The 27639-nt window shown below is 24.8% G+C and overlaps 5 protein-coding genes across 7 annotated transcripts; 1 reads left to right on the plus strand and 4 right to left on the minus strand.

The window, feature by feature from the left end:
• Positions 1–17: 17 nt before the first annotated feature.
• LOC122628771 (fatty-acid amide hydrolase 2-A-like) lies at positions 18–4435 on the minus strand. The gene is made up of 9 exons (XM_043811393.1): positions 4255–4435; positions 3761–3980; positions 3167–3384; positions 2701–2812; positions 2293–2591; positions 1070–1165; positions 790–951; positions 375–557; positions 18–275 (listed from the first exon to the last, which is right to left on the minus strand). Exons 1-9 carry the CDS (start codon positions 4423–4425, stop codon positions 177–179), a joined length of 1560 nt encoding a protein of 519 aa, XP_043667328.1. The 5' UTR covers positions 4426–4435; the 3' UTR covers positions 18–176.
• Positions 4436–8709: 4274 nt separating this feature from the next.
• On the minus strand, positions 8710–10599 carry LOC122628774 (AP-1 complex subunit mu-1-like). Its single transcript, XM_043811396.1, has 2 exons — positions 10337–10599; positions 8710–10059 (listed from the first exon to the last, which is right to left on the minus strand). Exon 2 carries the CDS (start codon positions 10040–10042, stop codon positions 8774–8776), a length of 1269 nt encoding a protein of 422 aa, XP_043667331.1. The 5' UTR covers positions 10043–10059; positions 10337–10599; the 3' UTR covers positions 8710–8773.
• Positions 10600–10680: 81 nt separating this feature from the next.
• On the minus strand, positions 10681–16731 carry LOC122628770 (fatty-acid amide hydrolase 2-A-like). Its single transcript, XM_043811392.1, has 12 exons — positions 16660–16731; positions 16401–16483; positions 15896–16072; positions 14839–15058; positions 13714–13931; positions 13215–13326; positions 12872–13029; positions 12283–12426; positions 11904–12005; positions 11651–11818; positions 11311–11493; positions 10681–11105 (listed from the first exon to the last, which is right to left on the minus strand). Exons 2-12 carry the CDS (start codon positions 16458–16460, stop codon positions 10995–10997), a joined length of 1653 nt encoding a protein of 550 aa, XP_043667327.1. The 5' UTR covers positions 16461–16483; positions 16660–16731; the 3' UTR covers positions 10681–10994.
• Positions 16732–19209: 2478 nt separating this feature from the next.
• On the minus strand, positions 19210–23871 carry LOC122628775 (MOB kinase activator-like 1). 2 transcript variants are annotated; one of them, XM_043811400.1, is made up of 5 exons: positions 23626–23871; positions 22722–22934; positions 22371–22598; positions 22118–22281; positions 19210–22042 (listed from the first exon to the last, which is right to left on the minus strand). In XM_043811400.1, exons 2-5 carry the CDS (start codon positions 22816–22818, stop codon positions 21962–21964), a joined length of 570 nt encoding a protein of 189 aa, XP_043667335.1. In that variant the 5' UTR covers positions 22819–22934; positions 23626–23871; the 3' UTR covers positions 19210–21961. The 2 variants fall into 2 exon arrangements, with proteins under 2 accessions (XP_043667335.1, XP_043667332.1); XM_043811397.1 differs by having other exon boundaries at positions 22722–22888; positions 23626–23868.
• A 544-nt stretch (positions 23872–24415) lies between these two features.
• LOC122628773 (protein germ cell-less) lies at positions 24416–27566 on the plus strand. Of its 2 annotated transcripts, XM_043811395.1 has the most exons (9): positions 24416–24523; positions 24622–24767; positions 24851–24974; positions 25055–25151; positions 25235–25604; positions 25690–25959; positions 26036–26254; positions 26331–26421; positions 26509–27566. In XM_043811395.1, the coding sequence occupies exons 2-9, from the start codon at positions 24622–24624 to the stop codon at positions 26635–26637; spliced, it is 1446 nt and encodes a 481-aa protein (XP_043667330.1). In that variant the 5' UTR covers positions 24416–24523; the 3' UTR covers positions 26638–27566. The 2 variants fall into 2 exon arrangements, with proteins under 2 accessions (XP_043667330.1, XP_043667329.1); XM_043811394.1 differs by having other exon boundaries at positions 24428–24767.
• The last annotated feature ends 73 nt before the right edge of the window (positions 27567–27639 follow it).

Consider the following 27639-nt stretch of genomic DNA (forward strand, 5'->3'; position numbering starts at 1 on the left):
TCACTTTAAAATAATTTTTAGTCTCATATTTGCTGCGAGATCTTTTTTTTGTTAATTCATATATATCCGAGTTAATATTTTCCAGTTAAATATCATATTTCTTAAATTTTCTAATATAATGAAAACATTTTTCACCCCATATAGATTTAAAAATGTTTTATATATATATATATATATTAACAGATTGGATAAGGTGCTGTCCAACCACCAAATGATCGTTCTAATTCTTTGGCTACTGCTAAACATAGACGATCTTGATAAGGGGCAGCGATGATCTATGATAAAATATTTATAAATATATTCTAAATAAAATTAATAAAAGTTATGAAAATAAATAATTAAAAAAATAAAAAAATAAAAAATTTTATTTTTACCTGTAAACCAATGGGTAAACCATCTACTGTAATACCCATAGGAACATTACTTGCTGGAAAACCGAAGAAATTCCATACACCGCAATATAACGTACTCAGCATATTAAAAACTATTGTTTTGCCTATAGGTGCTGTTATTGGATATGTAGGACAGATGAACACACCATTCGTACCTAATAAATCCTATGATATAAAACATTGCAATTAACATTTTTCATTTAATTGAATATAAAATGTAATTTCATTATATAATAATTTGTTACTTAAAAAATATAATCATAATTATTAATAATAATAATTTATATATAAATATACCATAATATGAAGTGTTGATACCTATTTGTTGTCTTTAAAGTCATTATTATAATTTCTTATTTAAAAAGTATAATTATAATTGTTAATAATAATAGCTTACTATAAAATGCTGACGTTGATATTCAGCGTTTAATTTTTGTTCTTTCGATTCCTTCAAAAATTTGTTCATATACAGTAGAAATTTTAGAAAGATCGCTCCGAATGTGTGTTGTGAAAGACCTAGCAGTGCCTTTGGTAATTCATACATCCATTGTCTTTCATGCTGTATTAAAAATCAAAGAGATACAGATACAGATAAATATATGTATGTGTTCATTATACTATTAAGAGTTTGTTAAAAAAAAAAAAAAAAAAAAAAAAAACAATGAAAGAATAATTACCTTAGGATCATTTGGATCCAATAAAAGTTGTAGTTCTTTCATAGACATAATAGTAACTATGACCGATTGGAAAACATGAATTAAAGAACCTGTATACTATGGATATAATAAATAAATAAAAATTAATATTTATATTAATATATATTTAATAGATAATTTGTAATCAAAATTAATGAAACAATCAAAAAATGTGATCGAAATAATTAAAAATTATTAAGTTAACATATAATAATAAAACAATTTGTTGTATCAATTAACAAAAAATATAAAATGATGTAATCAAAATTAAAATAATAATAATTATGAAAAATTGTTAATGATTTGTTTCGCATAGAACAATTTATCCAATGGATATATCTGTATATTATACATTTTATTTTTCTATAAAATTAGAAATTTGCAGTGAAAAGAAACGTTTCATGCAACCAAATGGAAAAGAGTTCATATTAGAAAAGATAAACTCAAGGAAGATAATAAAAATGACGAAGAGAAAGTGAGATTTCGCTTGTTAGACTTCACTTGTTACGTTCTAACTAAAAAGTTATTACGAGAAGTATGAAAGTATGTAACTTATTGTGCTCGGCTATTAAATTTTATTTTCTCTTTGACTCGAGGAAATCTAATAAAACGAATCATCCTTTTGACAGAATGTCGGATATTTTATTATCGAAGAATAATAAGATTCTGATTTGATTCAAAAGAATTTAAGAAACGTACGTTGTATTATGCATAATCACATTTTACATCATTTAATTTAATATGTACATATAAATAGTATATATTGATAATGCATCAATGTATTTCTAAAATTTCTTCGAGACAATAAAAAGATAGGCAAAAAAAATTGCATTACAAAATGAAATATAAAATAATCTTTTATAACAAGTTACGTACGTATTTACGTAAAAAAGAACGAGACTATTATTTCTATACTTAGTAATTATGAAAAAAAAAAATAATGAATCATCACATACGAAGAAAGACAGGCTGAGACATTCGACATTTGTATACTTACAAATTATTCTTTTTCGAGATATTTTTTGCGGAATTGTAAAACTACGAACTTGGAGATTTTTTCACAATCTTGAAAAAAAAGTTATTCTAAAAACTCTCGAGAAAGAAATAATCTTTATTTTTTAATATCACTTAAGAATGTTTGGCCTATCTTTTATTATTTCACTAACAATAATTAATTATTATATGTTTATTATTAATTTTCTTACTTCTTCAACCTCAGAGCCACAATATTTCAAATGTTTAGCTGCCTCTCTAACACAAGTTCGTATTTCCATTTGAGTTGGAACAGAGGCAATGGAAGATCCCATATCTTCCAGATAAAAGACTTTCAATGTTTTCAAATCAACCGGATCATCCAAATATAAATCTCGATTGTATTTAGCAGTCAATACTTTCATAACCAAGTGTAAATCTTCGGCATATCTTGTCATAGGTCCTATTAGTAAAAATTTTTTAAACTCGTCATCGTCGACGAATGGAAAATGACCTTTTGTCGAGACAATTCCTAAAAATGTAATCAACAAGTTTGAAAAAAAGATACGTAAATAATGCGTAATGTCTTCCTGAATATTATTTATTAAAAGGATTATTTTGATAGAAAAAAATGTATTTACCTGTTGTTGCCTTATGTCCAAAGACACCATTAAATAAGGCTGGTATTCTTATGGATCCTATTAAATCAGAACCGATTCCTATCAAAGAACATCCTGCACCTAAGAGTGCTCCCTTTTAAACAAATTAATATATATAAGTAATAATTTATTTTAAATATAATATAAAAAAAAGAGAGAGTATATAGAAGATAAAAAAATTATAAATATAATAAAATCTAATATATAAATCATAAATCTTTTATTGCTTTTATAATGTCTTTTTTATCTAATAAAAATTAATAATATGTTTTTATTTAATATTTTTTTAAATTAATTTGCATTTTAAACAATATAATACAGCGTATAAAATTATAAATAAATTATAAGTCGCTCAGTGATCGATCATATATTGAAAAGTCGAAATAAATAATAAAGGAAAATAATAAAATTTAAATATATAATTAACGGCAATAATCTACATTCTTACTTCTCCGCCCGAGGAACCACCAGCTGTATATCTGCTATCGTATGCATTACATGTTCTTCCAAACAAATGATTGTAAGTATCGAGTCCCGTACATAATTCTGGAGTATTTGTAACACATAGTGGTATACCACCTGCGTTTCTTAACATTTCTACCGCTTCTCCATTTTCCGATGCTTTCATTCCTTGTCGAGCATAAGAACCTCCTGTGTGACTCAATCCTAAGAAAAAGAAATGTATTTTTTATATAACTTTTTATGTTATATATTCTTAATCATAAATTTATTTTTATTAATTTGTTTAATTTTATTAATTTTATTAATTTGTTACTTTTTTCTTAAACACACGCATCCACAGAATGAATTATACAACGCGATTACTATTAATTATATTATCGAAATTAAAAGATCTTGGATTAAATAAATGATTGACGAGGTAAAAAAGAGAAAAGAAGTAAAAAATAATAATTGCACAGATTTGCAAAAAAAAGGTGGAATTTTTTTTAATTCTCAAGTGAGCAATTTTTAATCAATCACTTTTACATAATTTATAGTATACATAATTAATATGTTCAAATAAGAGTTATGTTTGTCATACCTTTGAGCATACACGCTTCTTTAACCGTGAACGGTATACCGTACAATGGTCTTTGTTTTTCAAGCTCGAGGAGAGTAATTTTACCGTCTCTGATATTTTCATCACAAATCTTTGCTTCTTCCAAGGCTTCTTTAAATCTATCTTCGATAACCGCGTTTAAAATAGGATTTACTAATTTTATACGTTGGATGTATGCTTCTATTAATTCTTGGCTTGTAAGCTTAAAAGAAAAAGAAAGATAAGATTTATCCATGTGAAAATGAAATATTAATATAGATTATTTATTTCTATTTATGTATACAATTTTTATAATATAATAATTTGGAAAAAAATATTCTTAATATATGTGTGTGTGTGTGTGTGTAATGTATATATCAAAATAAACGAAAAGAAGATATATTGTTTTTTATTTAGTAACAAACATGCAAAGTAAAGTGAATTATTATTTATTATAACGAAATATAAAAGAAAGATATTATTTTAAATATATTTACTTCTCCTAATCTGATCTTCTTAGCAAGTACAGTTGCTGACAATTTAAACAAATGATTATTAGCAGGAGGAATTCGTTGTGGTTTTTCACGACTAAACTTTTTAATAATAAAACTTAGAATATTGAAAATAAATTTTAGAAGTACAGCCGGAACAAGAATCATTAAATTCATCTTTGGACTTCTGAAAGAAAAACAAAATCAATGAAATATTGTAATAATAACGTAATAATTTTGTAATAATTTATTGTTGATTAACAAAAAAAAAGATGAATGAAAAATACTAATTTCTCTTTTGTTATTTTACTGTAGTATCTTAGTACCGTCTAATTGCAATTAATATAATTCTCTTGTGTCATGCAAAATAATAAAAAACAAATAATAAAAAAGTCAATAAAAAACTAATAGAATGTACATAGATATGATATTTACATATGTTGCACTAACATAAATACTGCATTACGTGAGTATATATTTTTATTTCTGTTTTTTTTTATTTCTTTCTCTAAAGAATATTGCGTATTCTCTAAAGAACATCGCGATAAAATAAAATAGAAAGAGAAAATTTACAAACATTATAGAATTCTTTCTTTCGATTGTTTTAAATAGAATAGACCTTGTTACGACGAAAAATAATAGATTTATTCAAAATTAAAAAATATTAAAATTTTCAATCTTAATAAATATATGTTATATTTTATACAGTTTTCTGAATTTACTTATAAAATAATATTACATATTTATACATATTATAGAATAAATATAATATTATAAAATATAGTATGTAATGACATACAATACTAATAATAAAATAATTTTATAGATTACTTTTATATATATTATATAAAAATAAACTATTATACCATATATTATACATGTACATAATTTTATTATAATATTATATATTATAATATTATATACATATACATCTATAAAATAATCATACACATACACGAAAAGAAAGAAAGGGAAGTATTATCTAACAGATTTTTAATATAATTAATAATATTGACACAAGTAAATGAAAGTCTTCGCGCGTTTAAAAGTATTCGCATTAAAATTCTCTTAAGTGAAATTTCAACGAATGGCTTGTGAAATTTTATCTGTTATTCGTCTGTACAGATAGATGGGCCATCCATTATGTAGTAACAACAATAGAATAACAATTTATTTTAAAGACTATTTCTTATCGTCGCACGTATTGACTCAATATAAAGTAGCACGATCACCGAATACGAACATTAACTATGCTTGTCAATGAATTGCCTTGAAGCATTTTAAGTAGTATTGCACATCACTAACCATTTCGTTGTTTTATTTCTTTTCTTTTTTTTTCTTGTTTTTTTTTCTCTTTCAAGCAAATGGAATACGAATAATCGCATTAAATATGTAACGACTAGATACTATCTGGATGATTCAAAAGAAATTTTAATACATAATTTTTGATATGTTAACAAAATTTATTTGTTATTCTCATTAAAAAAAAAAGATTACTTTAATATTCTCTCTCTCTCTCTCTCTCTCTCTCTCTCTCTCTCTCTCTCTCTCTCTCTCTCTCTGTTTTTCTTCCTCTTTTTCTCAAGAATCGAATTATTTCTTATATATACATAATTGCAAAAAAAAATATATGATATATTCGAAAGTGGTTGTAACAGTATAATTTCGAAAATTACGATAATACAAACTTAATGCACTTGGAAATAGCATCAAGGTTTATCGGATTCCAACAATAAAAAACCTGTTTACGTTATGTGGAAATTTTCCTTATTTAGTATACGAGTCCGATGAAACTGACTGCATTTTAGTTGAAAGGAAAGTAGAACGAGAGAAAGAAAGAGAGAGAAAGAGAGAGAGAAAGAGAGAGAGTGATTTTCTTCGTATTAAAAAAAAACTGAAATCCTTCGAGCGAATTTCTTCGTTAAATACATTTAAATATAGAAAAATATATCTAAATAAATTTAACGAAGAAATATATAAAAATGCATCTAAATAAATTCAAATAAATAATGCGTCATAATGCAATTTTATATGTATTCTCCTAAATGAACAGAAAAAAAAAATAGCAAAAGCAATCAAACTAATTTCGAGAAACATACAATATCGACTGGTCATCTTATACGTAACACTTGATGTTGTATTATAATTAAACTCCTATAATAGAAAGTATTTGTAAGGCAAAACAATGAATTCAATCTAATTTGCATAATGATCGTAATTGATTATGCAAATAGAAACACATATATACATCCTGTTGTATAATAATATGCCTAAATCAAATTTATTAAATAACAATGAATTCTTATTATGTAAATAAATAGGAATATTATAAAAACGTGTTTTTTTTTTCTTACAAAAAAATACATACCATATATACGTGTATACGATACATTAATTGTATGTATAAAAAAAAGAAATGTATGTGTGTATATGTGTATATGATATATTAATTATATGTTTGAAAAAAAGAAATAGAAAAAAAATATTTTGTTTGTTTGCTCAATATTAAATGAAATATGTAAATATTAATTGATCAGAAATGAATAAGAAAATTTGATATGTGATCTAACGATCAATTGATAATACTTATCAATAATACTAACTAAAAAAATAATTTTATATCATCTAATAAGTGGTCTTATAATCGAATTAACACTCATATCGTAAGTTATTATATAATCTATTTTCCTAAGATAATAGAATCTTTACGAAATTTTTTTTGCTTTAATGAGATTAGTTCTCAGTTTGGAAATAACTACGATTGTATATTATTTTATTATTATCGTGTTAAAAAAAAAAAATAAGAAAAAATTGACGTGAAATGAATATTAGTAATAATTATATATAAATGTATATTTTTGTTAATACATTTGAAAAATATTATATATATATATATATATATATATATATATATATATGTATAAATATATATGTATATAAGTAAAAATATATTTATAAATATTCCTTCAAAATACCATATATAATCTTTTATTATATCATATCATCGTTATCAAAATATTTATAATAATCAATAAATCTTATTCATATTTTAGCATTTACTTACCTAGTTTAGGTACTTGTCTAAATTTTTATTTTAATTGTTTATTAAACCACTTTTTTCAGTTTCGAAGCACACCACAATTCTTGACACTAACGTTTTAGTCTTTTTAACGAAATTAAAAGATAATATATAATATATAGTATTTGATAAATTATATATACAGTTAAGAAAAAAATGTAAGAAAGAGAAAAACAAAAAATAGATTTTTTAAGTTTTAAGTATTTTTACGTACATATCGACATTATTTATTATATATATATATATATATATATATATATATATAATTTATTATATATATCTATTTATGTATTGTATTGTCTTCAGATAACACTTCTCTTTAAAAATAACTTGATTCACGTTCGAGTGCTAAGTGCAAATGTCCACGTTCAAAGTTGCTCTTCATGTAATATGTTCTTTCCCGATCGCTTCGAAGTATATAGTATATAATGCGATACTCCGCATCATGCGATGTTTTATCAACCACTGCACGTAATCATAAAATTAATAATGAAAAATAAGACAACTTCTTCGATATTCTTTTTTTTTTTTTGATAAGTTAATAAATCGAAATTAAATAATTTTGTATATAGTATTAATTAAATTTGATTTAAAATATATTTCAATACTTTCTTACAATATACTTTTATAAAATTTGAATTTTTATCGAATAAAATATATTTACGTTTTTAAACGTTAAACATGAAAAAGAAATAATTATAATTTACATACGTTGAATCACGAAAAATAGGTTTCAAAATTTTAATAAAACAATAGATATATTTGATCAACTTTTCAATGATTGAGTACAGATGTCTATTTGATGGCTGTTTGTAAAAAAATAATTACAAATAACTTTACTGATTTTTGCTTTTTACCCTAGGTTAATAATATCTTAATTAAACGTATTTATTAAAGCACGTAGTCATTTTAAATGCTATTTTATAAAATTATTTATTCCAATAATACGTCTATATCTTAAGAATTTTCAGATAATAATTATTTATTGTACGAAAATGAATTAAAAATATTCGTAAAGGCAAAACTAAGGGCCTATACATTTATAATTAGGAATTTAATACTAATAATATTACTTTGTTTTATGTGTATATATTTACAATTTTCTATAATGAATTATAAATGAGTTTTATTATATATACAAAAAATAAGATTTACTCAATATATAAATATCAACAGCAGACTTAGAACTCTCTATTTTAAGTATTTGTAAGTATAAATTATCTACTGAAATTTGTTGGATAAATGGTGTATGTATACAAAATTTCTTTAAAAGATTAGAATCATAAAAATTATTTTCTCATTTCATTTGAAGACTAAATTATGCAAATCTCTAATCGATTCAACGAAATTTGATCTCTCACTTCTGATAGAATATTCACACAAATTACAAATATCATACAAACAACTAGATACAATAGTAGATATTTTCATTTAATTGCCATGTAACTAATTTGTTCTTAACTGATAATCACCATTTTGTGTAATGTAACGCACCCATGGTAATGCCTGGTAACCACTCTTCTCAATAATTTTCAAATATCGCACTTGAATCCCAGAAGTAGTGAAATAAGGAATTTCAAATTTTACTTGAATTGGTGGCTTGCCTTCTATATCCTCCCCAACAACAGATGGTAATCCAAAATGTGCTCTCATTAAATATTCCTTTCCACCTGGAAAGGATTTGATAAACCAAGTAATTGCACTTTGTTCAGGAGAATACTTAACACTGCCAATAGTTGTTTTAAATTTAGGAGAGTCTGCATCATTTGGCACAGATATTACTATTTCCACATTGTTTGCAGTCGATCGACGTTTGAATTGAGATCTAGCTTTTATCATGTATTCTACTCTACTATGTGCGTGTCTCTCAATTACCGATTCAATCCATATCAATGGTTTAACATGAGTATTCAACCTATAAGACATTAATTCAAATTCTCCATCAGGTGGTATGAAAGAAATTGTTCGATCATTCTCAAATCTTGAAAGTCGTACGCATTGATGAAATTTGACATCTTCCAATTCAACTGATTTGGACTTACCACGTCCTGTCGATTCAAATAATACTTTATCATTTAGACCTAGTCTTAATTCTGGCATTCCAGATAGATACACTCTCATTTTTATAGCACCAACAATCTCAGAACTCAATACATTTCCATTAGCATTTGCCAAAAGATTCACAGATTCTATTACATCTAAAAAGACTTCGTTCTTACGATATTTAATACCTTCTGACCTCCAAGACACAGCATTAGTCACAGCCATTGGAATTCTTGGTTGTATTTCTAACTTATGACCTTCTTGCGTTATATATTCTTGCAAAATCTTGCTATCCGTTGTTTGAGGATAACCGAAATCTAATAATTCATCGAGAAGTTCATAAATCACAACAAAATTATCCCTTATACTCTCTTCTTCTAACTCTTTAAAATATTCTTGCATTACTTGTACCACTTTATGCAAAAATACAAAAACTAAAGAAATATTGGCATTCTTCCTTGTTGTAGAAACAATATAAAGATTGTTATATTTTATATAAGCGTATGTGCACTCTAATGTCTGGATAATAGGTGTAAGATTGCCTTCTTCTTCTCGTTCCATCACCAAGGGCATAAACTTTTCTATCACTCCAGTTTCTAAATCTTCACGATAGTTACGGGAGATCAACACTTTACCCTTCACATCCAATATGTATATAGCTGAGGTAGACATCTTAAAGTGATGTTAAACTGAAAAGAAAACTGAATTGTATTCTTTGAAACATTTGTGTCATGAAATGTAAGATATGTTTAAATTATATACAATAACAAAAACATATATTTTAAAATAGTAAGAAAAATGTTAATAAACGGAAACAATAGGACGTATATATTGTCAATATAAACAAATATTTATTAATTGCAAAAAGATATATGTGAAACATAAAGATCTGTAATGTTTTATTTGACATTAAAAACTGTATTCGAAATTAATCGATAAAGTTTATAATCATTATTCATCGCTTACACTTCGATCCTTGATTAATTAAAAACTGTGAAATCGTTTATATCGAAAAAAGAAATTATACATATCTATAGATAGTTTTTAATAGAATTAAAACGAGAAGTTTCACAGCATCACCCTTCTTTATATGCTGCTAAGTATACGTTAAATTACCAGCGTGGACATAATCGATGTTGTTGCAAAAGCTCGATATCTGAATAACTTCGAGATATCGATTATAATATGATTCGATTTCCACGATATATTTTCAAAAGTTCAAATGATTCTATTAATTCGTATGGATAGTTTCTTTTATTAAATTATTATATATTACAAGATAATAAAAAGATAAAGAAATACAAAATAAATATTCTTTACTGCTATTTATTGTGATATTCCATGAGAAAAAAAATATAAAAAGAATAATATTATAAATAATTGCTTTTACTACAATAGTCTGTACAATCTTATAAACTAAATTTATATACACACACACACACACACACATTTTTTTATTTTTTTACTTTTATCGTTTCTATATTGAGGATTTTCAATTTGATATACAAATTCATTTGTATAATATCATAAAAACATGACTCTCCAAACATCAAATCAATCATCTAAAATTTATTAAGAGAACAGACCAATTAATTGACTAATATAAAATGAAAACCTATGTTAATTAAGTAGCTATATTAATATTACTAGGTGGTACTTGCCAACCACCAAATTTTTTCTCGATCTCCTTAGCCAATGCAATTGTTAAATGATCGCAAGAATCATTAGCGATTATCTAATTAGAACAACAAAATTAACAGAAATAAAAAAAATTATAATATTTTTTTCCATGCAATATATAAAAATATACTTATTATTTAAAAATCCATAATAATATTAATGATATCGAATATTTCAATTTTTTAATATTTTTCATACTAATTATTTTCATAATCATTAATTCTTATATTATAAAAGTATAATAAACTAAATAATATTACCTGTAAACCTATAGGTAAACCCTTTCTATTTAATCCCATAGGACATTGCGTGACAGGAAGACTCAACGAATTAAAAATATTCATATAAGCTATATTTAAAAGCTTGTAATATATTTCCGAATGATAATGTGCACTTGCATTAAAGGTTGGATAAATCAAAACAGCATTGTGATGTAAAAGTTGCTAAAATAAAAAAAAATACAAAATTATAATTATACAATTATGAAAAACAAAATTAATTATACATACGCACGAACACACACACACAAACATACATTTCATATATATATGTAATAATAAATACGTTTGTATTGTATATTTATTAATACTTAATACTTACTTTAAGTTCTTTCTTAAGTAAAGTACGCTTTTGCAAAATATTTTCATGATACGACGCTGGTAATTTTTCTAAGAATCTCACAAGAATTCCATATAATATAGATCCCCATGTGTGAGTATTAAGATTAAATAAGCGTTGCAATGTAACAAGAAATACGCTTTTCCATGGCTGTAAATATTCATCATAGAATTTTATATCATTTTTCTTATCGTATAAAAAGATATTAATTATTTATAAAATTACTTATACTAACTTTTGTTCCATCGTTCAAATTAAAAATCGTCTCCGCTTTATTTAATTCAAAAGGAGTAATGCTTCCTATTTCCATCGCGTATTTCAAATTTTTTAATTCTATCTATAACAACAATGCAAATTCTATATTATCTAATTAGCATGATTTAATCAGCAAACATTTATGTTTTTTTATATATATACAACATTTATGTTTGCGAACAACTTGTTTTCAATATAAAAAGTGACACGAACTATTAACATATAAACACAATCATATATACACACACATACACGGATTTAATTGTAATAATTTTTAGTTGTTCCATACGAAAATGTTGTAATACTTCTAAATAATAAAAAAAGAAATAATAATAATATAATTATATATAATAACCAACTTTTTGAACTTGACATCTGTAAGTCGATTTCAAATGATTGGTCAAGTTATTGATGGCAAGTTTGATTTCCTTATCAATGGGTGAACTTAATATTTTACAGTATTCGTCATCGAAATAAAAAATCGTGATTTCTCTAATATCCACCTATGTGTAAATAAAAAAAAATATATTTGGAAGTTCATATATTCGAAATATATTGGGTAGATGAGTTGATGGTTCGATAAAATTTATTCGAGTTCTAATGTCTTTCATCATTTTTCTCTAAAAATATTACTTACATCATAAAGTTAAAAATTATTGTCGTTTCTTAAAATAGTCATCGTGCACGCGTATAAATGTTTCATAATACCGATGTCATTAAAATGCACAGTTGCTGTGAATGACTACTGTATTTTTTAGCATTAGAAAAAATCGTTAGGTGTAAGGTCAAGTGGGTAAAAAACATTTCAAAGTTGAAATGAAGTTTTCAAAAAAAAAAATAATAATAATAATGACAGAATCTTAATACTTTAATAAACCTCGTTGAAATGACGTACGTGTATATGAATACGATAATGTAAAAAAAAAATATATATATATATATATATACCTCACGATTAAGACATTCTTTACATTCCTGAGATGTTGTAATACTTCTTAAAATTAAAGGAATATCGATAGCGTATCTCGTCATCACACCAATAGTAAAAGTATCATTCCATTTTTTATTTGTACTTATTGGTCTGTGACCATCGCATGAAACCCAATCTATTGAATTATATTATTAAAAAAAGTATTTTGAAACAGTATAAATTAAATCAAGTAAAAAATATAATAAGAAGATATATTGCTGAATAATTTTATCTACGTATATACATATGCATACGTATATATTTATATATCTTCTATTTATAATAAAAATGAAACAATAAAAAATATCAGCTTTTTCTTACATGGCGTTGGTTTGTGACCAAAAACACCACAAAACATGGCAGGCAATCTTACCGATCCTGCAACATCAGATGCCAAACCCATCAAAGAAGCACCACTGCCTATAAGTGCAGCCTAAAAAGAGTATAAAAAAATGTTTATTTCGTATAAGATACTTATTTAATTTTATATATTTTAATTTATTTAAAAAATATATATATACATATTCACATATATATTAATTTTATTTAAAGTTAAATATTTTAATTTAAGTAGGCATAATAGAAAGAGTAGTATTACAAAAAAAATTATGATATATTCTATATAAAAAAAATATATAATCAATACAAAAAAAATATATATATATATATGTATATATGTAAAGAGAAAGAGAGAGGAAAGATAATATATTATATATTATATATTTTATATACATTGTATATTATATTCTTTGTCTATTATATAATTAAATAAATATATATCTATAGAATATATATTTGAACTTTGTCATATAACACGAACCTCGCCACCCGTTGAACCACCAGATGTTCTTCTTGTGTCATACGGATTTGATGTTCTACCAATGATGTTGTTAACCGTTTCCCAGGACATGCATAATTCTGGTGTATTACTCGTTAACAAAATAATGCCACCGGCTTGACGAACATTTTTTACAACGAGTGCATCTTTTTTGGCCTTTGTATGTTTTTCGCTTGTCACTCCTACTGCGATACTAAAATCTATATAGAAACGATAATTTATAGCAACTAATTGTATAAAACATTAAATTATAAAAGCATATTTAAAATATACGAAAAAAAAGAAATATATATATATATATATATATAAATGTATATATACGTGATTTGATTATTAAACACATCTACTCTTGCTCAAGTCTCTTCCCTACAGTTTTGAATAGTAATCAGGACATTTTTTGATTAAAGAAACGGAATGAGGCAACATGAAGCAAAAGAGGAATGCGATAAATGCAACTATATTCCATAAAAAGACAACGTTAAAACCTTGAACTCGTTAGAAGTTTGAGCAACGAATGATCAGGTTTTGAGTTCAACTATAATATTATATCTAATAGCACTTCTGATTATACGTTTACTTTAAAGAATGCTCTCTCTCTCTCTCTCTCTCTCTCTCTCTCTCTCTCTCTCTCTCTCTCTCTCTCTCTCTCTCTCTCTCTCTCTCTCTCTTTCTTTTAGGGATGATCACATTGACAAAATTTTCAATTGAAAATCATTCGAAAAAATATCAATTTGACGTAGATATCCATAAAAAATTGTCTTATATATGTACATATTTCTTTATAATTCTTATTGGCTCAATAGTTTTAAACATTTGTTCATTATTTTAAATAAATTTTGTCGGTATTTATAATAAAATGTTATTACGCATCATATATAAATGATACAAACCTTGAGACATAATTATTTATACTGATCAAAATATTTATATAAATTAACAATACATTTTTCAAAATACTTATTATTAATTAATAAAAATACTTATCAAATAAATATAACTCATTGTGAAAATACAAGTGATCGAAATATAAGTTTCGTTGAAGTACATACATATATATGTAAGTATGTACGTATGTAAATAATTTGGTCGAAAGAAATATATTTTCACCTTTTACAGCGATACTAGCTTTAATTGTTATGGGAACTCCAAGTAATGGCATATCTTGTGCGATAGACTCTATAGATTGCGTAGTTGTATTTAGAAAATAATCGACAGTGCGAGCTTCTTTTAACGCATTTTCATAATTGTCCTCGACAATGGCATTCAATATAGGATTGACCTCCTTACAACGAGCAATAAATGTTGAAACTACTTCCTCACTGGTGATCTATAATAGAATTTCAAGATCAATCGTTTTATTTCTTTCGAAAAGATTTTCTTTTAGAAAATGACTTAATAATTATAATATTGAAATATAGTATGAATATATATACTATATGTGAAGTAGTTGGGATACTATTAAAACAAATAAATTATACAAAATATATGTATATTTATTTACTGCAACTGTTCGTGTAAATGATGAAATGAAAAAAAGTGCACTGCCCAAATTCGATTATACTAGTAAAAATAAAAAATAAAAATTATATAGATCGACTGTCAAATCAAACTGATTACATAATATGAATTTTTTTTTATCCTCGTCTTACTAAATTCAGCTACGGATGACTATTTTCATCGATTATGCATAAATTAGTTACTGTATAGTTATATGTAGAGTTATATGTAGAATAAAAATTAAATTTATATCACGTATTGATAATATTGAATAAATTGACTAACAATTTCCAAAAAAAAAATTATGTCCAAAAATGCTTTGTTAAAAAAGTATGAGTTGAATAAATATTTATAAGAACTTGTTTATTCTTATTTCAAAAAAAATAAATCGAACGCTAGAATGTATATATGAATGATTATGAAATCTAACACAAGAAAAATATATATATTATATATATTACGATATATAATACTATATATATATATATATATATATATATTCATATAAATATTAGAGTGCAATAATCAAATAATGTTATCATTTTTTCTACTTTCTTGTTGATTTTTTTCCGCAAGATTTTATTTTTTTATTATTTTAATTATTAGTTTTAGTTAATTACATATGTATATATGTATATATACCAAAAAGCAAATCTAAAAAACTTGCCTGTTTCGTACGAATTTTTCTTGCAATATCAGTAGCCGTCCAAAAGAATATTTTGTTTGACAAAGGAGGACAATACTGACGTTTTTTAAGTCGTATCCTAATAATTGGATACATTATAAAACTCAACATTAACATCATTGTTCTTAAAATACATTTTAATAAGAAATAGAAGATAGTCTGAAATAAATGAATAATACAATTTGGTTTGTCCAAATGTTCGAAGAAATATTTTTTCGGAAATAATAAATTTGTAAAAAATCGGTGGCTTTTTTGTTTATTTTAAGATTGATGACTTTAAGAACGAAATCTTTATATTAGAAAGAAAAAAAAGGAGAGGAAGAGAGAGAGAGAGAGAGAGAGAGAGAGAGGAAAAAAGAGGAAAAGCAAACAAAATGCCACAAATTTTTCAAATTGTCCTCGCATAATATATCTATATGTGTATATGTGTATACAGTGTGTATGTATATATTGATATTCTTGTTATTTTCTGGATTCGTTTACTTACCCAATAATCAAAAGTAAAATCAAACAAGAAGAAGGAATATATCATTGCTAAGATATTCATTTTTTTCTATAAGTTCTTTTTATCTATAAATTTGTCATTAAAAAAATATTTACATTCTCTCAATTCACATTAAAACTATTAAGTAATATATAAAAATGTATGTACAATTTAGCAACATTGAAAGATAAAAGAGATAAAATAAAAATGAGAAACGAAAGAAAAATAGACAAAATGTGATGTAAAATCTGATTATACCGACCACAGCATCTATAAACCGATAATTCAATCTCGTGTTAACTTATTTTGAATGCCGACATAATACTAAACTGACTTCGAAAGCGTACGGCATATTTACACGAGCTGTCGTGTAAATATGCCGTACGACAGTCCAGCAATGGTGGGGCATGTGAATAAGAGTGAGAGAAGTTATAAAGATGTAAGACGAAAGTCCACGAAGAAGCGTAGTTACAATTATACTTTGCATGAATTGAAAAAGGAAAAATAGAAAATAAAAAAAAGAAAAAATATTATCGTTCAATAAATATAAATTCATTTTGCTAATATAAAATTACTAAAAATCATAAAATTATTAAAAATTATTAAAAATCTAATTTGAATTCTTTTTCATAATAAACTATTTACTATAAATAAGATCGATTATTACAATAATGAAAATTTTACTATTTATTATTAATTTGAAATTTTAATTTGTTATAAATAAAACAAAACAAGATGGTAACGATTTAAATCAAAATAGATTAATATGAATAATTTCATCTTCTTTTACTGAAATTTATATACTGAAAAAAACCTTCGCAATATGTATTCAAATATATAATGTCTATAGACACATTCCTTGTAAAAAAAGAGGTCGAATAAGATATACTCTTCCTTCACGAAATGAAAGACTTTATATCCAACCTACACGATGTATACGTACATATACATACATCATACTACATCTTGCTAACAAGTTGCTTCTATTCAGTATTGTACTTTAAACGGATTTTTCTATGTACATTTTTTTACTAACAAAGTAAAAAAGAGAAGAATTGTTCAAAAGTAATTACCTTAAAATGATAGTCTTAACTATAAAAAAATTGCTTCAACTATAATAGTTATATTTTTTTATCCTTATGAATAAAGTCTTAATAAATTTAATTATGTATGCATACGTATATATATAATTAAACTATCTATCTATATATAATTTGAAAATGCTCTTATTTTTCAATAATCTATATTTATATTATTTTTATATATAATTCTATTATTATTATTATCTATTAAAGAAATGTATATATATATATATTAAATAAATTATACTAAAATATAATATTATATAAATAATTAAAAAATAAATATTCAACGTACATTTAAAGAAAATAAATAATCAATTAAATTGACGATAAATTAATTTCCTTTCTTTTTTTTCATATTAAAATTAACATTTTTGTTTATCATTAAGCTTTTAATATTTTGATAAATGATTCGCATAACATTACAACACGTGGATGTTATATTAAATCAAAATCATTAACTTTTCGAATGATCCCGATAGACTTTCAAATGAGAACGATACTTATAACTGATTCTTTACTAATACAGTCAGTCCGTGAAAGTTTCTTTAAAAGAAAACCATTTTCGCATTACGTTATGTTCAAAGAAAGTAGGGGAAGACAAATTTGTATTAGTCAAGAAGTATAATTATCATTATATTAATATGAATACTATTTTTTATCAGTGTCTAAACTACGAACATATATTTTGTAAAGAAAAGAACATTAGAATTTCATTGAAAAGATCTGAATAATAACAATTTTTTTTGTTATTTTAATTTTATTCTTTTTCAATTATTTATTTACCATATGCATGTTTTAAACATTTACAGAATTATTTCCAATTGAATTTATCTTTATATATAATCTGACTTTTATTATATTACGATCCCAATAATAATTAAATACATTAATAATGATTATAGATCAGATCAAGTGAACAAGTAGTTAAGAAATATAATTATCATTATAAGTACTAGCTCTTGTTGATGTCTAAACTACGAACATATATCTTGTAAAGGAAAAGAAAAAATAAAAGAAAACATTTGAATTTTATTGAAAAGATCTGAATAATTAACATCTCTTTTATTTTATTTTGTTTTTCAATTACTTATTTGCTATATGGATGTTTTAAACATTTACGAAATTATTTCAAATAAAATCTAGCATATATATATATATATATATATATATACATATATGCTGTATATATACAGGGTGTTTCAGAAATAGATCACTAAATTCACAATAATAGTCAAACAAATTAATAACGATTGTAGATTAGATCAAGTGAAAATAAAATTATTCAAAAATTATATAATACAAAAAGAAGGTATAAAAAAAAATAATCAATAACAATATATTATCAAAATGAAGAATATAAAAACCGTAGAGATAAACTTACACGTACATATGTAACATTCGATTATATATACGCGATTATTTTTATTTATTTGCGAAAAATTGTTATTTACATTGCACAAATATATTTCATTTGAGTATACAAAACAAGTAGACCATTAATCATTGAAAATTGTACATATTGAAACAGACGCATTTAAGAAGCACCATTTGAAATGAATTAGACAATTTTGTTTTTTTCTTTTAGCGAATATTATATTCAATATTATTATATCTGTTAAAAAATATATATATATAAAAAAATAATAATAATAATAATTATATATTTTAATAAATGATAACACAATTTTGTTCACAAATTTTCATTTTAAATGACAATGAAAAAAAAAAAGATTTTTAACAATATTTATTATGAGCACAGGAACGTATAGTATTGTTTCTCAGACTAACTGTACCAAACAAAATCCTTACACATAATATATTGATACTATTCGTTAATTATACCTACTCTCTCTTTTTCTGCGCGTCTTAAATAGGAGTTGCAAGCAAGCAAGCATTATACGATCTTTTATAATATATCATTTTTGCTTTTAGTATTTTTTCCTCTTTCTTTCTTTTTCTATTTCAAAAGAAAACCAATATTAAAATAATAAAAATATTAATCACATACACAATGGGATATAATTCAGTCGTAAGATTATAAAATATAATAGAATCGAAGCTTCATTTTTAATACGTATTATTTTATAATTAGCGATTTACTATGAAAATATAAATGGTATTGATTGATGATATCTATTATGATGATGTGCTATCGACATGTAAGATAGACACTTAGATGTAATTACATTTAAAATAAAATTAAAATGATAATAATAATAATAATAATAATAATAATAATAATAAAATAATAATGTAACAATAATTAAAAAGTAATATAATAATAATAATAATAATAATAATAATAATATAATTAATAATATTAATAAAAATTGTTATTATCAATGCGAAATATCGTATATAGGCAACACCGCGTTCTATATTATTACTAATTTAATACAAATATATATATGTATATGATGTCTCTTTATAAAAGACATGTATTCTGTATTTTGTTTTATTTGTATTCTTAAGTACTGGATAGAAGACAGTCATTGTTATAGAATATGATCAGTTATTGTAAATTATCTAGATACGTTTACATTTAATGCCTTGCAAATATATCTCGTTTTTTCCTTCTCTTCCTTTTTCCATTATTTTCCTAAATCATTCGCTATTCAATCTATCAAAGCTATTTATCGTATATATCATCGTTATAATAAAATACATTTATTATACTCGTGGACCTCGATAAGATTGTATTGAACCTTTCGATTAGATCGGAAGATATCACATATATTACTAGCGATGTATGTATATTTACGAACAGATGTCTTCATAATAGACGAACTTAATGTGAATATAAAAAAACAAATTGCTAATAGTTAAGCGAGCAAATAATAAAATTATATATTGATTTCTTAATTATATTTTTCTTTCGATTTTCTTGATTTTTTTTTCTTTTTTTTTTTCCTTCAAAATATAAATAATTTTATAAAAAGCCAATTTATATACGTAATGAACGAAAATATGAATTTGATGTAATATCAGAAATGTGATTGCTCTTTTCAAATCATTATAACAAATACATATTTTTTTGATCACATGCATAAGTAACATTATGCATTTGAACGTATGACGAATATAAAATAGGATGCATAAAAAGAAAATAAAGCTTACTCCTATGAATAATGTTATATAAGCACTTAACACACGAAGATCGTCTAAATGTTTTGATATATTAAAATAATGTGACAATAATATATGTATGTGTTAACTTAGTACCTTCATATATATACCAACAATATGCAATGTTTTGGTGACAAAAACATTACACGTGATTATAATATAAAAACTATGATAAAAAGGTGACAACGTTTTTTCAATGTAATATAAGTATAAAAGCAATTATACGAAATTACAATGATTAAATGCTATTCAATATCATTTTCTCATTTTTCTTTTCTTTTTTTTTTCTATCTATATGCAGCTTGCCAAAATAGCAAATACTTTACGTTCGCATCCGATCGTATGTAATTATATTTTATAACAAAATAATATGGATCACAATTAGATATGTTTAAATATTAAATCACTTAACATCGTAATTCCAACCTTCAGCATATACAATATTCTACACAGATTATATATAAGATAATCTTTTATAAGATGATCCTTTTTCAATTACAAGTTGAAAACTTGAAGTACAAAGCTCGTTAGATATAATAAATTATAATTCACAACAAACCGTATTAACTGATTAGAATGTGTCGCTACTAAATATAACATAAATCAATTACTATGCTGTGTGTTAGATGTGTAAATATTGTACAAAAGTCTACATTGATAACTCTCACCCTCTGTAGTCATTGCCATTATATGCATATGGATTACAGTCATATATACCACAAAGATTAGTTTAAATATTTTCCTTTTTATTTTATTTCATATACTCTAGGAAGAGGGCCAACAAATAATTGCCTTTTTTAAAGGAGTATGGTTTTAATAGTAAAAAAGCTACTTGTATGTACCTACAATATGATTGAAACACTTATTGTCTAATAAAGGCAATTTTTTTTCAATTCTCCGTATCTCTAAAATTACACGCATATTACATCCTGATTTAATAATTACATAAAGAAAAATTGACGGATCACTCCTAAATATACAAAATAAAATTTATCTTGAAATTTGACAATTCCTTTTAATACGACCCCCATTCCTAAGAGTGTATGTATAAACAAAAATGGTTAAATCATTTATGAAACATATGTGTGTGTGTCAATAGTTTATTCCTCCAACATAAATTCTAAACTTTTTTTTTCCATTTAAAATAAAAACTGCAAAAATTGATATTAGCTTGTTCCAATGTTAAATAAATACCTCCTTTCCACCATTGACCCACACTTTATAAGAAAAATCCTATTATATTGAAAATATGATTAATTCCATAATATTGTATGTAATTACACATTTGTTAGCAAATACCATGTGGGTGAGATTCTTTGGAGGAGTTTCTGGGTATACAATCACATGAATAATTCATCGTGCATCCTTGGCAGTTAACTTCTCTATCAATTCTTGTAATGGTGCTAATTCTCGTCGTTCAATTAAATTGAATTCCTAAATATAAAAAAATATGTATAATATTATATTCTATACAATAATGGTTATATTTAACTTTTTATTTGAATGTACCTGAACAAAAAATATAAAGTGTTTAAAAGATGTATTTAAATGCGCTTCTTCGCCAAGCTGTACAACTTCGCTGAAGTGTTGATGATAAATATGTGCATACACTCTAAATAATCGTTTTAATATTGTTTTTGCAATTGACAAAAAGTTCTTTGGGAAAGGTACACCTATAGAAGGAAAAAATATATATATATTTTTTTTAAATATATTGTTATACAATCTATAAAAAATCATCTATAAAAGTAAATCAAATTACCGATTTTAGAAGGAAACAATGTTTCATCATCCAATTGATCTTGGACCCATGTCATTAAATAATCAATATATTTTGGAGCTGAACATTTTATTGGCTTTTTTACAGTATGACCATCTGCCCAGTGATATTCATACTTTGGACCTGCTGACATTATAGGACAACTTTCCTCTGTACAAAATTCTGTGATAGTGCCATATAACATGTTGATTTGATTAAAAAAATCAACAGCTGTAATAATAATAATAATTATTATTATTATTATTATATTAATAAGATTTATGAATAGATATAATAAATTTTAAATTCAACATATACTTTAATATGATATAACGCATAAAATATAATACGTACTATTAACAGCAACCCATTCGTTTAAATCTTCTCCCTCTGGAAGCATAACTGCTAATCTTAGATTTCCAGAACCAAGAGTAGCCGCTGCATGTTTCATCAAGTCATATTGATGAGTTCCTTCAGGAATATTCTTCTTTGGCTTAAAGGTTTTCGATGACCGGCTTCCACTTAAGAAATCCAGAAACGTTGAATTTACAGTCGGATAATGTAAAACTGACAGATATGAATTTATTACTTTACTGAATAGATAGCAAGTTATCTCCATTGTATCTTATCAAAGTTTTTATTTATTTATCATTAAGTTTTCATTTATGTACTAAATAAAATAGTAAAAGAAAACATAAATAATTTCCTCTATTTAAATTTTTTTAATAATATATTTTGAAACATTAAAAAATTTTATTTTCTTTAATTAAAAAGAAAAAAAATATATAGCATTATGAAAGTCTAGAATATATATAATAATGAAACATATTTTTCCTGAAAGATGATTCATAGTGGCTGCATATATAAATTGAGATTACATTGTATGCACATTATCAATGCAATTTTTATGAATATAATCACTTCGAAATTATCTATCGATAACATTTTCGCACGTATCAAAAAATATTATACAATCTAGAAAACATAATTTTACTGTACAAATAAACTATCCATGTAAAAAAGAATCTGTCAACATTTATAGATAATATGACCGGCAGTCCTTTCTCTAATGGCAGATTCTTTTTCAGGGATATTCATCATTTCTATAAAATAATCCACATTTCAAAAAGATCTATTGATCAAAGTATACAATTAACATTTCCTATATCAAATTTGACTACAATGTTCTTATCGTGAGTTTAATGGAGTAAAAGCGAAGATATAGAATAAATCGAAATTTCTATTAGAAAAAACTTACAATAGGAAGCTCATTGTGAACTGACGCTTGGCTTTTTTACTGAAACAAGATCTATTAACACAATGACTGATTATCACTAACTTTCGAACGAGAACACATAAAATCTTCCCTCAAATACAATCAACGAAAACCTTTCGACTACCGTATAATATCACACAGAAGGTTTTGTCAACTGCTGTTTCCGTGATCGTCGACTTAGGCGATCGTTTCGTCAGTACGGAATGGATGCTTTTTACGTAGAAATCACGACGTCCGATTAGACGTGATTATAGATATTTCTATACTCTCTTCGGACAAATTAACTAGAAATCTTATCTTTATATTTCAGACGTGTCATATATAACAGAGATATAAGTTAAAAGATGAAAATATTTGTACGTTAATTAATATAAAATATTAACGAGACATTATCAATATAAACAAAATAAATATAATTTATAACACATTCTTTTGCTCGTCGATATAGCGATTATAAGATTATAATGTTTTATTCTTCTACACGAAATAATTCCCTTTCTAAAATTTTAGAACGATGACAAGAAATTAAAAAGAATTTTGCATTGAGTATCTCATAGTTCGACCAATGAGAACGCTTAGTTGTTTGAAATATCTTCTACATGATTGGTTAGAATGAAAATACGATTTTGATCTGTCATCAGGATTGGTTTATTCATAATTTAATACTGTGTTGCTACTGGACGTTTGGATGTGGCAAATAAAGCCATTCTCCAATTGTGTCTATTCATAAATGTGCTTCTATAACCCGAAGATATTTTATACGTTTTTGGTCATGAGGTGTTTTAGGTCTCTGTCATCTTTTCATTACGTCACGTGTTTATATATGCAGCGTGGTGTATATACGACTACGTAAATACACTCTGTTACAGCCACAGAGACGGTATTGTTATATCTCTTATTGAAAATGACAAAATTTCTGACGTTTGTCTTGGAATTTCATTAGAAAATTACTTATTGTTTAAAAAAAAACTTTTAAAGATGGGAAGCTATATGAGTAGAATTGCGTCTATGTCAAATACGGCAGTACATTCTGTTTATCGAGGTCGTAAACGAAAATGCATCGAAGAGGATGATTTCGATTCTGAATCTGAATACATCGATCGAACACTTCAAACGCCTAAAAAGTGGGAAAACTAATTAATTAATTTATCAGAGTAACTTTATATCTGTACATTTTTATACTTTGTACTAATGCATGTTTTTGTAGGAGAAAATTACTTACAACCGCACAATATATATATAAGACTTTGTTTCAAGAAGAGAAAGGAAGTGATATAACTGTGCTCATGTTAGGAAGAGCATGGAGATTACATAAAGTTTATATTAGTCAAGTACGAATTAATTAATATTCTGTTTTATATAAACAAATTATATTTTTATTAAATGTATATCTAAATTGATTCATTTGCAGAGTCCATATTTTGCAAGTATGTTTTCTGGATCCTGGAGAGAAGCAAATGAAACTGTAATTAGCGTTGAAATTGCTGATCCTAATATCACATTAGATTGTAAATAAGACTGCTATATCTTAAATATTACATTACAGCAATATAATGAGTATTTTTTAATAATTCAGTTATAATTATTTCAGCTCTTTTAACAGTATTAGGATCATTTTACCAAGACGAAGTCAGCTTAGAACCAAAAGATGTCATTTCAATTTTAGCTACATCTACTTTATTTCAATTACAAGGATTGATCGATCAATGCACCGATATTATGATTGAAACTACAAACATTAAAACTGTTGTTCCATATTACAATGCAGCGGTTTCATATGGTGTACCTGCAGTTAAAATGGCTGCTAAAAGATGGTTGGAAGTTAATTTGTTAGGATACGGATGGTTACATCCAACATTTTTACAAGAAATTACTCCAGATTTAATGGCAGAATTAATTGTTAGTCCAGATTTGGTGGCTATGCAAACAGAATTTTGTATATATATGATGCTACGTGTATGGTAAAAAATTTTTTTTGAATATATTTTAACATATATTTCAAATAAACAAAAAAATAATTAAACGAAAATTGTTGCATTGTTTTAGGCTGTTTGTACATCTAAAGAATAGAGATGAGACAGTAGAGATGGATGAATACTTTAGAAACCATACATGGACAGAACCTTTTCTAACGACAGAGGAAGGCAAAGAATATGCAACTCCTTTCAAAGCTTTAAGAATGAAATATCTACTTTTACATGATCAAGATGTTAAAATTTTATACAGTGATGATTTAATACCTCCTAGTTGGTTACATGATGCATATAAAGAACAATGGTTACATTTATTAAGAATTGATGCTAGCAAAGATAAAGGGTCAGTTGTCATATGATAAACATATTTTTTATAAATTAATTACAAAAAATATCATATCTATTTATAATTTTTGCAGACCTAAACAAATGAGTGAGAAAGAATTTTATCAAGAATGTTTTCGATGTGGCCGATGTGTTGAGAAACCCGGTGAACATATCTGGAGATGGACAGCATTTCATTTTGGATTGGATCTTGTTGTATGTTTAGATACTACAACTTTGCGTATCAAACGAAATCACAGATTAGATACAGATCATATTAAAGCAAATCATAATAAACATAATATTATTTTAAAGTAAGTGAAGGAAACAAATAGAAAAATATCAGTGTATAAATAGTAGTGTATAAAAAAAAATTATAATTATTTTTAGGGTAACATTGATTTCATTGGATGAACAACGGCAAATTAAACATATTCAATCTTCCGGAATGCTTAGGTTATCGCTACACAAAAATGAAGAGGTATAAATAATACATGACTATTATATTTAACGTGTTTCATTAAATACTTAATTACTACAATTAATACTTTTATGATTTATATTCTAGAAACAAGTAATGTCTCTGGATAAACAATTAACGTATCCTTTGTACATATCTGTTAATATGCAAGTAGTAACACCATTTTTATTTAATGAGGAAGAGAAATTAAATGATGTTATGCTTGTGGATACTTAGCAGTTTAAAGAGATAAACAAAATATATGAGAAAATGGGAATTGAAAGGTGCTTTCAATAATGCTGACTATAAAATCACGATTTTGTAAGTCTATGGGTTTGTGGTTGAGAATATTTGAGTTTCATTTTCAATAAGATTCTTCTAATCTTCTAATCATCTAATTATAATTATTGAAAATTGAGTGCTTTTTAGATATTATAAATTTAGTATTATGGTATTTTTCTGGTCGGACCAAAGTGCTGTGTAAATTTTAACTTGCATTTATACATCAAAATTATAGCGTAAATATGTCACTTAAAGTTACTTAAATACTTTCCTTTAACTATAAAATTTACTTAAGTATTAGTTGATCAAGAAAAATCGTACATTAATATTCGCGCAGAAAAAATATATTCGTTTCTTAAAATGAAGTTAAATATAATTTAGCAGGTATAGGAAGTTATTTGCTATTTTGTAAAATGCAAATAATCATTTTTATAATTGCACAATTCACTCGATTATTCGTTGAGATAAAGACTTCGTTATAGCTATTAATTATATATAGGAAATGTAAAAGTTGCTACCATTTTATTGGTCATTTTACCAGGTAATTTTTACGTTCATAATCGGTATAAAATCACTCTTGAACATGGTCATGCAAAGTTAATTTTAATCTTGATAATTAAAGTCTTACTTTTTTTACTATATCAAAAATTTTATTTGTCTAACATCAATATCAAATTTACGACTGTTTAAGAATATTCATTGCCAACGATGCACTGAAAAATTACCTGATAATGTAATGAGAAAATTTTTACACATCCTGTATGTATAAATCTGTCTATGAAATAATTCTAATACATTGATGATACACTGCTAAAATGCATTATACATTAATTTTGTATTAATGCAGTACCAAGAAATACATATAAAAAGTTTGACATTTCTTTTTAGTTACATTATTTTACGTAATTTTATTTATTAATAGCTAGGATATGAAGAAGTTTATTATTTTAGTAATAG

Source organism: Vespula pensylvanica, chromosome 4 (genome assembly GCF_014466175.1).
Source record: "Vespula pensylvanica isolate Volc-1 chromosome 4, ASM1446617v1, whole genome shotgun sequence".
Classification (NCBI taxonomy): Eukaryota; Metazoa; Arthropoda; class Insecta; order Hymenoptera; family Vespidae; genus Vespula; species Vespula pensylvanica.